The sequence below is a fragment of the Trichechus manatus genome, unplaced genomic scaffold, assembly GCF_000243295.1.
Source record: "Trichechus manatus latirostris isolate Lorelei unplaced genomic scaffold, TriManLat1.0 scaffold00028, whole genome shotgun sequence".
Lineage (NCBI taxonomy): Eukaryota > Metazoa > Chordata > Mammalia > Sirenia > Trichechidae > Trichechus > Trichechus manatus.
In genome coordinates, this window is record NW_004443964.1 from 7,046,345 (window position 1) to 7,061,472 (window position 15,128).

General features: G+C 46.9%; 1 protein-coding gene across 1 annotated transcript in view; it reads left to right on the forward strand.

Moving 5' to 3' along the window:
- Positions 1 to 5,468, forward strand: part of GRB2 (growth factor receptor bound protein 2) — an 84,043-nt gene extending 78,575 nt beyond the window's left edge. Inside the window, exons 4-5 of the mRNA XM_004374153.2 lie at positions 2,544 to 2,712; positions 3,363 to 5,468. Coding sequence (XP_004374210.1) covers positions 2,544 to 2,712; positions 3,363 to 3,548 — 355 coding nt within the window. The 3' untranslated portion in view covers positions 3,549 to 5,468. The remainder of the gene's footprint in view (positions 1 to 2,543; positions 2,713 to 3,362) is intronic.
- Positions 5,469 to 15,128: the final 9,660 nt, after the last annotated feature.

Genomic DNA, 15,128 nt, shown 5'->3' on the forward strand with positions numbered 1-15,128 from the left:
AACATAAGATTTTTCAAATTAAAAAATGAACTGAATATCTTGTTTTGGGACCAAATATGTATGGTTAAAATGTAGATTTTTTTTTTTAACATGTAGGTTTAAATCTTTATTTTTTGTGTTCTTTTTCTAAATGAAATTTTGAAGAAGGTCAGTGGTGATACTTGACTACCTCACCAACGTGCTGCCTGTGTGGTCAGCTTGTCCGCAAGTACCAGCGTATAAAACAGTCACCCTGGGTATAATCACCTCTGTTTTCTTCTGTGAGCAATGACTTTTTTTATTGTTGAGAGTGTACACAGCAGAACATATGGCAGTTCAAGTTTCTACATGTACAACTCGGTGACACTGATTACATTCTTCAAGTTGTACAGCCATTCTCGTTCTCCTTTTCTGAATTGTTCCTCCCCCATTAACATAAACTCACTGCCCCCTAAGCTTCCTGTCTAATCTTCCAAGTTGCTGTTGTCAGTTTGATGACATAAAAGAGCACAGTGCTCAAGGCAGACATTCTTTACTAGTTAAGCTAAACTATTGTTTGGTTTTTAAGAAGACTTCAGGGAATATTTTTGGTTTAAGGTTTAAAGATTATCTCAGGGCAGTGGTTTCAGGGGTTCATCCAGCCTCCATGGCTCCAGAAACTCTGGATTCCTTGAGAATTTGAAATTCTGTTCCGTATTTTTCCCCCTTTGATCAGGATTCTTCTATAGCATTTTTGTAAGCCATGGCTTTTTGATGTGTTTAACTAAACACATGCAAGCAAGGGTCTGGAGAAAAGCATCTTGGGGTGGGTTTATGGAATTACCATCTTATGCTCCCCATTCACTTGAATTTCATCATGTTTTCCTTAAGTTTTATACTGACCCGAGTATAAATTAAACACCATGGAATGAGGAATATAAGAGTTCCTCACCGAATGGAGGCCAAAACCACCGTGGCAGTTAAGGGTTCAGTTGAGTGACAGACCAGCTGACTGGATTGTGGGCTGCATTATCTGATTGCCGCTCATCATGCCCTGTGCTCACGCCACAGACACCGGAACGCTCCAGACCCTTCCCTTCCGTCAAACAGTAACTGTAAAGAGTTAACGCGTTATTGTCTTAGAAATAAAATTTGAACAGATGTCATCACCACCTTTAACAACACAAACACCTTTGCAAAAGAGGTTCAAGAATCAGTGGTCTCGGATCTTTCCTTTGCAAAAGAGGTTCAAGAATCAGTGGTCTCGGATCTTTCCTAATTGCAAGATGTTTTGATTCTGTGATTGAAAACATTCTGGCAGTTCACATGCTCACTGTCAGGACGCTGCCTGTTTCAGAAACTGTCTGCATTGTACCAGTTTTCTCGTGGGAGTGGGTTTCTGTGAGGCCAGAAGTGCCATTTGAATATGTCATTCTTCCCCATACAGCTTTCTCACCATCCACATTTTTCCTTCGGTGAAATAGCCGTGCTGTTTGTACTTGTATTCAGTGGCTTCTTGTACTTGTGATTCCTCGAAGCTCAGTGCTGCCACCTACTGGTTTAATTTTCAGAAGCCTTTGGTTTAAATTTTAAGACAAGGCAAAGAGACACTCATTAATTCATTTAGCAAGTATTTATAGGACGTAGCATCCCTTGGGAATCCCTGGTGGCGCAGTGGTTAAGAGTTCGGCTGCTAACCGAAAAGTCAGCCGTTTGAATCCACCAGGCGCTCCTTGGAAACTCTGTGGGGCAGTTCTACTCTGTCCTATAGCGTTGCTATGAGTTAGCGGTGAGGTTTTCTTTTTTGTTGTTGTGGGTTTTTTGGATTAGTATCCCTTTTGAGGCTTGGCACTGTCATAGGCACTGAGGACTCAGCAGTGAGCAGGACAGGCAGAGCCCTCATAGAGCCTGCGTTCTGGCCACCTCTCACTGGGACAGGCCCTGTGGGCCACCACCAGCCAGCCACTCATGTGCCTGCTGGTCCTGCTGGCCAGTGTAAACAGGACTCTGGCCGGATATCAGAGAAGCCTTTCTTTGGTGCCTTTTACCGTCCCAGTGTGTTCTTTTGTTCTGAGACTTTCCCCCGTGGATGGAACGAAAGTCTCTAAATGGAAAACATGACTGAATGATACCATTACAGGAGAATGGCGGGAAGTAGTCCCGGTCCCTCCTCTTCCCACCTTACTTCCCTCTCACCTCTTTTACTCTTTAAATAGCCTGTGTGATTTTAATTATTTTTTGCTTGAAAAGAAATTAAGTCATACTGCTTTCTGTAAATAAAACTCTCTTTTATTTGGTTCAGCGTGAGACATGGGCGTGGAAAGTGATGTGAGTTAGGACATTCTCTTTTTATCTTAAACAACTCCAGAACTAGACGGACTGATGGACAGGTGTCTCCCTCCCTAGTGAGGCTTCTCCTCCTCTCTCCAGCCAGGGAGTCCGTGGGCCCCACAGACCGGGAGGAATGTTGCCAGAATATTCCTCTCTCAGGGTGCCTCCTGTCTGAGCACACAGCCCCTGGTTAGCCAGGATAGAGCCCTTTGACTTGTAGATGTGTGAACCCATGTGTCCCTGTGCCTTCCCAGGTTTGGCAATGACGTGCAGCACTTCAAGGTGCTCCGAGACGGGGCCGGCAAGTATTTCCTCTGGGTGGTGAAGTTCAATTCTCTCAATGAGCTGGTAGATTATCACAGATCTACGTCTGTTTCCAGAAACCAGCAGATATTTCTCCGGGACATAGAACAAGTGCCACAGGTAAGCCTCCTCAGAGCGAGATTGGGAACAGTTTTAAACAGTCAAACACAGCTCCACAAGCCAGCCATTGCCTTTCAGGGGGTTGCTTCTAGCTCCCGCCCCATGCTTATTCTTCAAAAGGTTACCCTTAATTCATATTAAAGTTTGTCATTTATAATAAGATGTTTTTGCCTTTTCTGATGGCCAGTAAGTTCCCCTGACCCCGTGGCCTCTCCGTCATTGTGCTGTCTGCAAAGGCCGCGTCTTGCTAGTTTCCCACCTATAGGGAGACAATCTGTAACATGCTCTCCCAGGCTCCCCATCTCTGGAAACAAGGGAGAGGAAATAACATGGTTTCACATCCTGAGATGGGAAGGGAGACCCAGGCTACCATTCCCGAAGGTGCCCACTCTCCCCTCCACTGTCCACTTAGGAAGGTGGCGCGGTTGGCCACCATCCATGAGCACTGGGGAGGGATGACCCTCAGCCCATGGAGAGTGAACCTAGGATATGTGAGGATATGTGAGGATAAGTGGGCTGGGGTGAGTTGGGGATTACTCCAGGAGGTGTGAGAGTTTCGCACAGGTTTTTCCCCTGGCCCCAGCCTGCCACTCGTGACGCTGCCACCCACAGGAACGCATCCTACGTTCTCCCTCGTTCCTCTCTTGCAGCAACCGACATACGTCCAGGCCCTCTTTGACTTTGACCCCCAGGAGGATGGAGAGCTGGGCTTCCGTCGGGGAGACTTTATCCACGTCATGGATAACTCAGACCCCAACTGGTGGAAAGGCTCCTGTCACGGGCAGACGGGCATGTTCCCCCGCAACTACGTCACCCCTGTGAACCGGAACGTCTAGGGAGCTGGGCAAGGTTATTTAAGGAGAGTGGGAAATGTAAAACACACACAGAAGTCAGAGCCCACAAGCTGCCTTCCCAGCAGCCTGTGAGGAGTGCAGGCACCTGGTGGGCCACCTGGTGGTCCTCACTTTGGTTGGAACTCTCGGGGGGGTGGGAGTGGGATTGGATATAAAAATGCCAAAACGTACCTATAAATTAAGAAAAGAGTTTTTATTACAAATTTTCACCGCTGCTCCTCCGTCCCCTCCTTTGTCCTGTTTTTTATCCTTTTTCTCTCTTGTCCATCTGTGCATGACACCTACTGCCACGTATAGTCCTAGCCGATGCCAATAATAAAAGACACCAAGTGGACTGGTATTTTCTCTATGCAAAATATCTGGTGTAGTTGAGACGGCTGAAAGAAGAACAACTGTTCTGTGTTCTTCACACATACACACAAAGGAGAGGCGCGGGCAGCTGGCCGCCTTGGGTACTGGGTTCTGCTGGAGGCTCTGCCCTCCAGCCCTGACCCTGTCTTCTATCTTGTCAGAGTTGGAAACTGCGTGGGGGTGAGAGGAAAGGAAGTTGCCACTCACCTGCTTCCTGAGAAGGTCAAACTAAAAACCTGCCTCCCGTTTTTCCGCCTCGTTTTCCCTTCCAAATGGTATTATTGAGCATGTTGTTTTTTCATAGTGCCTTTTTTCTTATTTCAAGGGTTGCTTCTGAGTGGTATTTTTGTTTGTTTTTTATTTGTTTTGTTTTAAATAAGACAGTCCAGAGCTTTTCAGCCAATTTGTCTCCTGCTCTATGTAAATATTTTTCGCGGGTCGGGGGGCAGGGTAGAGTAAAGGAGACAAGTAGCAGTGGTGGGTGTGGGCATTCTCCTGCCTGCTCGGAGCCAGAAGTCTTCAAGGTTCAGCTTTAATATTTGTGAGCCCTTCTGAATTTAAGGAGCCAGTGCCCACGATATCTGGAGGGGCTGCCTGACGGGACCTGGCTGAAAAGGGGATCAGAACTATTGGCCTCGAGGTCTCAGGTGTCACCTGCCCCTTCCTGAGCCCTAGTGTTCCTCAGACGCAGATCCCTGGAGCAGCAAGTTTCCACACCCAGGAAAGCCAGGAGCGAAGATATGTTTGGATTTCAAAAATCGCTTTTTCACTGTAATGGCCTATACCCTCTTCCCATGCTGGGTGGGAGATAAAAGCATTCACTTTTCATTTTTCTTGCTCTTCACACCAGAGGTATCTGCTCATGGCTTTCCCCCTTGCTGTCACCTCACCTGCCCAGGTGAGCAGGAGGGCAGTGTTCAAGGGAGAGCTGGGTTGTTGGTCTCATTTCACAGCGGGCTGTGTTTGCACCGCTCCACTGCCCTTTCCCCCCAAAAACGAGTGTTCCCAGGAAGCAAGATTCGGTGGGGAAGGAAGGGTTGGCAAAGTCAAGAGGCGAGTTCATTGCAAAGCTCTCTGTCCGTCCTCTATCAGCTTCTCTCCCTGTAGTCACGTGTCTCCACCCAGTCCCCTTCCCACAACAACAAAAGAGGCTGCTTACATTTCTCTCCCCCAGGGGTGGCGAGGCCTCGGCCCCACACGCTCTGTTGGAGTCTCCCTGAACCCTAGTGATGTGGCGCTGGATGGGACCTCGGCCTTCGAGGCGCCAGCAGGCCGCGGCCCCCTGAACCGAGCCTCCTGCTGCCTCTCACCCTGCGCCTCCTTCCCCTGCTGATGATACAAGGAACCTGGCATTCTACACCTGGACCATTTGATTGTTTTATTTTGGAATTGGTGTATATCATGAAGCCTTGCTGAACTAAGTTTTGTGTGTATATATTTAAAAAAAAAAATCAGTGTTTAAATGACCTATGTACTTAATCCTTTAACTCTGCGGATAGCATTTGGTAGGTAGTGATTAACTGTGAATAATAAAATACAATGAATTCTTCACTCTGTATCTTTTCTTTTTTAAACAGAAAACGGTTTCAGACCAGGAAGTAAGGACTGTTATGTCCATACTTTCAACTTAACCAACTTACATCATCCTTGGCAAGCTTGTGGATGTCCCTGGGGGAGTGATCCCCACACTCAGCTGCTCCTCCGAATTCCAGGGGAGAGGGGGCTTGTTAGCAGTAGATGCCTGGACCCCACTCTCAGACACTTAGGAGGTTTTGGTTGTAGCCCAAACAAGCATGCCTGGTGTTTCTGACTTGGAGAAACTGTTGACCTCACTTGGGAAATGCTGGTCTGGACCAGAAGCTTCAGGAGGTCAAGGAGCATGACTGGCTTCCCTTGCAAGCCGTTAGGGCATAGTAGACACCCTCCCCCGGAGCTCTGGTAATGCAATCATTAAGCGCTCAGCTGCTACCCAAAACACTGGTGGTTCAGACTCATGCAGAGCTCTGCAGACGAAAGACCTGGCGATCTGTTCCCATAAAGATTACAGCCAAGAAAACCCTATGGGGCAGTTTCTGCGCCATCACATGGGAGTCGCCATGAGTTGAACAACACAGACCAACCCTGTGTGTGTGCGTGTGTGTTAGAAAAATGAAGCAGAAGGACAGAATGATGGGATAAGGCAATTTCAATATGCGAAGTAAGTAAAACATACTTGTTTGCTCAGTAGCTGCTTTTAGGGCGAGACTAGGCCTATTTAAGCACACAGCCTTGACTACAGCCGACCAGGGAAGATTTGTTTAGAGACTGAGCAGAAAAGGAGTTAAACCCACGGGATTTTCACTTGTCTTGATCTGGCTCTTAAATAGACTTCAGCGTCCTGCCTCCTTTGTGGCTATGCTGCTTGGGCGGGGAGTTTTCCAGCTGCAGCCCCATGTGTGTGTGAGAAGGAGCGCTAGCTGGTGCTGCTGGTCTCACGGTCTGCTTAGGCTGGCTGCTCCGAAACAGAGCAGAGGTTTCCAGAACGGGGCCATTCGAGTGAAAACTGCAAGGCAGTGACTGGCATGTAGTCTCATTGAGACTTTCTGCTCACATTGCCCCTCCTCTGACTGATGGCTTCAGAATAGCACCAGGGTGAACAGAAATTGCCACTCTTGTGTGAACGTCAGGTTGGTGACAGATCTCTTGGAGATTGCACCCCTGCCCCCATGGATCTGCAATTCCTGGGAAGGCACCCAGGGACCGAGCCTTTGTGAAGCCTGGCATCTTCTAAGATTCCTCTTTCACTGGTGGAGGCTGGCAGGATGCTCCATGGGAATAGCTCCTGTCTGCTTTGTGGGCTTCAGGGTTCTGTTGCTTTTGACGACTATAAGTAGAGGTAGGGGAGTAGCCTGGAGGGCCCCTTTCCTGAGCTCACTCAGCCACAGCCGGAGTGCGGGCACGCCCCCCTGGCTCTCGGGCCTTCCTCTGCGTGTACGACCCAGGAGCTTGTCACAGGCTCATCTTCAGCAGGGTCGTGGAGGAGCCAGTACTGAAGGCTGCTAGCCAGTCCTCTACAGCGGTCTGTGGTGCCAGGGTGGCTCAGGTGGCTTCTACATGTCTGGAAAGAGAAAAGGGCCGCCAGCACAAGTGCTCTGCCTGTCTCTGACACGTGCTATTCCCCTTGGCCTGCCTGCAGAGTAGGTGATCTTCAAGTCAGAACGTTCTGCTTTATGGAGTGCCCAGAGGACTAGGAAGAATGAACGTGGAATGACACTACGTGTGCACCTTGAGATAATTGTATCTCCTTCTTCTTGGGTGCCGTTGAGTCGAAATCGACTCATAGCGACCCCATGTGATAGTAGAACTGCCCAATAGGATTTCCTAGGCTATAATCTTTTACAGGAGCAGATGACCAGGTCTTTCTCCTGTGAAGCCCCTGCGAGGGTTCGAACCACCTACCTTTGGGTTAGCAGCTGGGCACTTAACCCTTTGTGCCACCAGGACTCTTTTTTTTAACTCCTAAAACATTGTATTTACATGTAATACCAATTCCCCAGATACGAGCCCTGTTTTGCACTGAAGAATAGAGGTGCACATTGACTTGTGTGTGCTCATTTGGGAGCTGCTTAAACTTAATGTCATGGGTTACATCCCCCCTGCAACCAATTTACCTGAGGCAAACTAGTAATGTATCCCTACCAAGATGGCTGGCACCCAGATCCTAAACTCCTTCCCGTCTTGGTTTTCACTTACCACTCACTGTATTTCAGCTTATTTATCACTGTTGAAGAAGTCAGACTATAAGTCTGTGCCCCACCAGCACTGGTGTATAAACATTAGATGACAGTGGTGTTGATCAACCCAGTTACTACTCAAAGCATTCCCAATGCTACTTTTAAAACTGAACTAAGCCAAAAGCTAAGAAGTTTCCTGAACACAACCAAACACTTTGATGGATAGAGTAGCTGGAGCTGGGGTCTGGGGGCCATGATTTCAGGGGATATCTAGGTCGATTGGCTTAACAAAGTTTAAGAAAATGTTCTGCATCCCACTTTGGTGAGTGGCATCTGGGGTCTTAAAAGCTAGTGAGTAACCATCTAAGATGCATCAGTTGGTCCCAAGACTCCATCAGCCTGAGACCAGAAGAACTTGATGGTGCCTGGCTACCACCAGTGACCACCCTGACAGGGAACACAATAGAGTCCCTGACGGAGCAAGAGAAAAGTGTGGAGCAGAAATCAAATTCACGTAGAAAGACCAGACTTAATGGTCTGAGACTGGAGGAACCCCTGAAGCCATGGATTCCAGACGCTCTGTTAACCCAGAACTAAAACTGTTCCCAAAGCCCACTCTTCAGACGAAGATTAGACTATAAAAACATAATACTCGTGAAGAGTGTGTTGCTTAAGTTCAAGCAGATACACGAGACCAAATGGGTGGCTCCTATCCAGAGGCAGGATGAAAGAAGCCAGGAAGGAACAGGTGTTCATTGGATGGACATGGGAAACCCAAGGTGGAAAGGGGGAGTGTGCTGTTACATTATAGGGATGATAATGTCACATAACAATATGTTTATAAATTTTTGTATAAGAAATTAATTTGAGCTGTAAACTTTCACCTAAGGAGCAATTTAAAAAAAAAAAAAAAACTAGTGAAAACTTTTGTTTACAATGTATACTATAGTCTTGCCCTGGTGGAGTGGTGGTTAAGTGCTTGGCTGCTAACTGAAAGGTCAGTGGTTCGAACCCACCAGCCGCTCCACAGGAGAAAGATGTGGCAGTCTTCCTCCGTAAAGATTTACAGTCTTGGAAACCCTGTGGGGCAGTTCTACTCCATCCTACAGGGTTTCTGTGAGTCAGAATCGACTTAATGACAGCGGCTTTGGTTTGGGTTTTGTATAGTCTCCCCCAAAGAAATCACTGATTGTCTGTTGCTAACCAAAATGTCAGCTGTTCAGACGTACCCAGCGGCTCCGTGGGAAAAAGACCTGGTGATCTGCTCCAGTCAGGATTAAAAGCCCACTGCTGTTGAGTCGATTCCAACTCATAGTGAGCCTATAGGACAGAGTAGTACTGCCCCATAGAGTTTCCAAGGAGTGCCTGGTGGATTTGAACCACTGACCTTTTGGTTAACAGCTGTAGCACTTAACCACCACACCACCAAGGTTTCCATTAATTGTTTAATGAGAAACTCATTTTCTCCGTAAACCATCATCTAAAGCACAATTTAAAAAAAAAAAAAAAAACCCTATGGGGCGTAGTCCCTAACACGCATGGGACCACCATGAGTCGACTCCATGGCAACCTTTTTTTCTTTTTTTTTTAACTGGAGTCAGAGGCTGATGAGAGCCCATTTATATCCTCCCCAGACTTCGGCTGCCCCTTCACCCTCCCACCCTGCAGGCAGTCCTGCTCTGAGTCAATCACCCCACTTCAAGCTCCACTGCTCTGGATGCAGATGCACAGATGCATTCCTCAGGAGTGAGTCTGCTATCAGGCATGCCACTGGGTGAGGGGATTTTGGAGGGAACTGTGGGCAGCACACACTCCTGAGGAGGGGAGCTTGGGCAGGTGGGACTCGAAGGAGGTCTCAGGTGGAATTGTTTCCAACAGGACAAGTAGGTAGGCTTGGCAGGTGATACAGTATCAGTAACGGTGTGTTGGTGGCAAGGAGCATGGTGGCCAGGACAAGCTAGAAAGCCTGGGCAGCTGTGGCAACAAGGAAAGAGTCCAGGTGGGGATGTGGGGCCTTGAATGCCAGGAACAGAAGGATTACATTAATTTTGTAGATGGAGGTGAGTTTTAGGGAGATCTGACTTAAAATGGTCACAAGATAGAAACAGAACAGCCAGCCTGGAAGAGGCTGTTAAGGTCAGTTGTTACTGCCTTCGAGTTGGACCTGATTCATGGTGACCTTACGCATAACAGAACAAAACGTTGCCTGTTTGCACCATCTTCCTGATCGTTGGTATGCTCCGAGTCCGTTGTTGAGGCTGTCGTGTCAATCCATCTCAGTGAGGGTTTCCCTTGTTTTCCTTGGCCTTGTGCTTTACCAGACATGATGTCTTTTGCTAGCAATTGGTCTTTTCCTGATGACCTGTCCAGAGTAAGAGAGTCAAAGTTTTGCCATCCTCTCTTCTAAAGAGCATTCTGGTTGCATTTCTTCTAAGACTGATTTGTTGGTTATTTTGGCAGTATATTCAATATTCTTCACCAGCACCACAATTCAAGCACATCATTTCTTTTTCTGACCTCCTTTTTCACTATCCAACTTTCACATGCGTTATGAGGTGATTGAAAAGGCCATAGCTTGGGCCAGGTGCACCTTAGTCATGAAAGTGACATCTTTGCTTGTTAAAACTTGAAACAGAAGATGTTAGCTTAAGGAAGTAAGGAGGTGGGGCAGAGCCTGGCCGGTCCCCTAACCTGAGTCCCTTTCCTCCTGGACCGTCAGCTAGACCTCATGCCCAGCCTCCTTGTGGCTCGTGTGGCCATGTGGCTGAGTCCTGAATTGTGCCGCTTGGTTGGTCCGTGGAACCTCCCATGTGGCCCTCCACTCCCTCTCTTCCCCTGCTTGCTGGCCAGGTGCAGGAGAGCCAGCAGAGGACTCGGGATCCCTGTCTCAGCTTGTCAGGAATGAGAAATACAAATTCCTATGTGTTGAGCCACTGGAACTCAGGAGTTCTTCGTTACAGCAGTCAGCCTAGCCCAACTCCCTAGGGACCAAACTGAGAAATAATGAGGAAGGAAGAAACGAGAGAGAGCATTAAAAATGTTAGGTTTGCACACAAACTACAAAAGATTAGCTAGATAACTGGGATCTTCTAAAAATTAAACACTTTGCTCATCAAAAGACTTCACCAAAAAAGTAAAAACAGAGCCCACAGACTGGGAAAAAAATTTTGGACATTACAAATCAGACAAAGGTCTAATCTCTAAAATCTAAAGAAAATCCAACACCTCTACAACAAAAAGACAAGTAATCCACTTAAAAAATGGGCAAAGGAAATGAACAGACACTTCACCAAAGAAGACATTCAAGCAGCCAACAGACACATGATCACTAGCCATTAGAGAAATGCAAATTAAAACCACAATGAGATACCATCTCACCCTGGCATTACTGGCACAAATCAAACTGGAAATAACAAATGTTGGAGAGGGCGCCGGGAGATTGGAACTCTTACGCACTGCTACTGGGAATGCAAAATGATACAACCATTTTGGAAAATGACATGCCAGTTCCTTGGAAAGCTGGAAGTAGAAATACCATACGATCCAGCAAACCCACTCTTAGGAATATATCCTAGAGAAATGAGAGTCGTCACACAAATAGACATATGCACACCCATGTTCATTGCTGCATTGTTCACAATAGCAAAAAGATGGAAACAACCTAGATGCCCATCAACAGATGAATGGATAAACTACGGTACATAAACACAATGGAATACTACGCAACAATAAAGAACTGATGAATCTGTGAAGCATAACATGGATGAATCTGGAGGGCATTATGCTGAGTGAAATAGGTCAATCACAAAACGATAAATATTGTATGAGACCACTACTGTAAAAACTCATGAAAAGGTTTACACAAAAAAGGAAACAATCTTTGATGGTTACAAAGGAGGGGAGGGATGTGGGGGCGGGAACTAAATAGACAATAGTTAAGTGGTAACTTTGGTGAAGGGTAAGACAGTACACAATACTGGGGAAGCCAGCACAACTTGTACAAGGCAAGGTCATGAAAGCTCCATAGACACTTCCAAACTCCCTGAGGCACCAAATTGCTGGGCTGTGGGGACCATGGTCTCGGGGAACATCTATCTCAATTAGCATAACATAGTTTATGAAGAAAATGTTCTACATTCTACCTTGGTCAGTAGCATCTGGGGTCTTAAAAGCCTGTGAGCAGCCATCTAAGATACTCCACTGGTCTCACCCTTTTGGGAGCAAGAGAGAATGAAGAAAACAAGATACAAGGGAAAGATTAGTCCAAAGGACTAATAGACCACAACTACCACGGCCTCCACCAGACTGAGTCCAGTACAACTAGATGGTGCCCGGCTACCACCACTGACTGCTCTGACAGGGATCACAACAGATGGTCCCAGACAGACAGCTGGAAAAAAATGTAGAACAAAATTCTAACTCACAAAAAAAAGACCAGACTTTCTGGCCTGACAGAGACTGGAGAAATCCCAAGAGTATGGCCCCTGGACACCCTTTTAGCTCAGCAATGAAGTCACTCCCGAGGTTCACCCTTCAGCCAAAGATTAGACAGGCCCATAAAACAAAACGAGACTAATGGGGCACAATAGTCCAGGGACAAGGACTAGAAGGCAGGAGGGAACAGGAAAGCTGGTAATAGGGAACCCAAGGTCAAGAAGGGAGAGTGCTGACATGTCGTGGGGTTGTTAACCAATGTCATAAAACAATATGTGTACTAAGTGTTTGATGAGAAATTATCTGTTCTGTAAACCGTCATCTAAAGTACAATAAAAAAATTTTTTTTAAAAGTTAGGTTTGGGGCAGGAAGTGGAATTGCTCCTCGTGATGTAAAATTTAAGGAAGCAGCGATGATGGCAAAGCCAAAGTTGACGTGGGACAACATCTGTACAATTATCTAACCAATCTGGGGGCTGTTGGGCCAAGCTCGACCCTCCTGGCATTGCTGCTTTGTTCAAGTCCACCCAGAAGCACCTCAGGAGAAAGGCCTGGTGATCTACTTCTGAAAAGTGAGCCATTGTCTCATGGAATCCAGACTTTCTGGAGCTGTGGAGGCTAGAGGAACCCCTGAAACCATTGCCTGGAGATAGTCTTTAAACCTTAAACCAAAACTATCCCCTAAAGTCTTCTTAAAACCAAACGATAGTTTAGCTTAACTAGTAAGGAATGTCTGCCTTGAGCATTGTATTCTTAAAAGATCTATCTATATGGGATCAAATTGACAACAGCAACTCCAAAGATTAGGTAGGAAACTTAGGCGGCAGTGAATTTATGTTAATAGGGGAGGAACAACTCAGAAAAGGAGGTGAGAAAGTAATCAGTGTCATTAAATGTTACATGTAGAAACTGTTGAATTGGTGTGTGTGCTTCTGTGTAGATTCTCAACAGCAACAAAAAAATGAAATATACTGTCCAAAAAAAAGTTAGCCATTGGAAACCCTATGGAGCACAGTTCTACTCTGACACACATGGGTTCACCATAAGTTGGAGTAAACTTGATGGCAATTGGGTTTTTGTTTTGGGGCCAAGCTCCACTCTCCCGGCCTCACTGCTTAGCAGGCACAAATTCTGCCCACTTCCCACTTCTTACTCCGACATCTTCCTCATCTGGCTTGATTGCTTCAACCATCCTTGTCCTGGCCCGCTGTCCTCCACCCTGGGTTACTGCAATGGCCTCCTGCTGTCTCCACCCCTTCCCTTCCCCCTTCCCGCAGTCAGTCCAAGTGGTCCCCAGACTGCCCTGTCATGCATGCCCTCTCTCCTCTGTTGAGAACCTTCTGCAGCTTTCTGGAGCTAAGAGGACAAAGTCCAAACCTCTGACCCTCGGGAGTGGCATGGTGTGGGACAAACAGCTGGAGACTCAAGCCAGGAGACCTAGGGCCTCGTTACTGGCCACGCCTGTTACTGGCTGCGTGGCCTTGGGCAGGCCCTTTAACCTCTGTTCCCCTTTGCTCGTCTGTTTAAAAAATACACAATTATGTCACCAGGCTGGTCTGAGGATCCAGTGTGACTGTATGAAGGTGTTTGCACAACTATGCAGTGCAGTGCAACAGGAGCTGGTTATGACCTTGGCATTCAAGACTTTGACGGTCTGAGCCTGGCTCACCTCTGCAGCTCTGTGGCCTCTAAGTTCCTTCTGAGAGTCCTTGGCTTCAGTCAGCACCCATCTTCTCTCTGATCCTAGGCAAGGATCTCTATTGCTCCCTCTGCTTCTATTATGTAGCCAGTCTCCTCCCTAACTACCTACCTCCTCGTTTCTCCTTGCGTGCATACAACCTGTCGGGAGAACTGACTCTATAAACCCCACCCCGTCTGAGAAGCCTTGCCTAACCAGTTTCCAGTGAATCCTTCCTCCCTTGCAATCTTAAAACCCCAACTGCCTGCCCTTCTCCTCCATCTTCTGGGTCTACAGTCTGTTTACCCAACTAAGGAGCAGCTGCCTGCAGGATGGACAGCTCCTTAGCCTGTCCTGTGTCCTCCCACCCTCCTGCTTCCACCAACCTCAGAACCTCGGTGGTGGTGGTGGTTGATCTAGTTCTGCAGCCAGGAGCAGGAGAGTAATGGTTAATACCTCAGACTCTGGTGTGGCCTTGGACAGGTTGCGTCCTTTGCTTTGGGAGTAACTGATTAGCCTTGAATAGGTTACCTTTCTAAGCCTCAGGTAAAGACTGAAGCAATAAAAGAAACCATGTGTGTTTGAGGGGATTACAGGAGATAAAGTGTGTGAAATAATTGGCATCCAAACCAAACCAGTTGCCATCGAGACAATTCTGACTCATGGCAACCCCACGTGTTTCAGAGTAGAACTACACTCCATAGGGTTTTCAGTGGCTGTACTCTTTTTGAAATAGATCGCCAGGCATTTCTTACACACCGCCACTGGGTGGATTCAAACCGCCAACTTTTTGATTAGTGTTGTTGTTGTTAGATGTTGTTCAGTTGGTTCCAACTCATAGTGACCCTGTGTACAAAAGAACAAAACACTGCCTGGTCCTGCCCCTCCTCACAGTCCTTGCTATGTTTGAGCCCATTGTTGCAGCCACTGTGTCAATCCATCTCATTGAAGGTCTTCCTCTTTTTCACTGACCCTCTAATTTACCAAGCATGATGTCCTTCTCCAGGGACTGGTCCCTCCTGATAACATGTCCAAAGTAAGCAAGACAAAGTTTGACCATCCTTGCTTCTAAGGAGCATTCTGGTATATTCAGACAATGGAATACTACACAACGATTAAGAACATTGATGAAGCCTTGAAACATAACATGGAGGAATCTGGAGGGCATTATGCTGAGTGAATTTAGTAGGTCACAGAAGGACAAATATTGTATAAGACCACTATTATAAGAACTCAAGAAAAGATTTAAATACAGAAGAAAACATTCTTTGATGGTTATGAGGGTGGGGAGGGAGGGAGGGGGTATTCACCGACTAGATAGTAGACAAGAATTATCTTAGGTGAAGGGAAGGACAGCACACACTACAGGGGAAGTCAGCACAACTG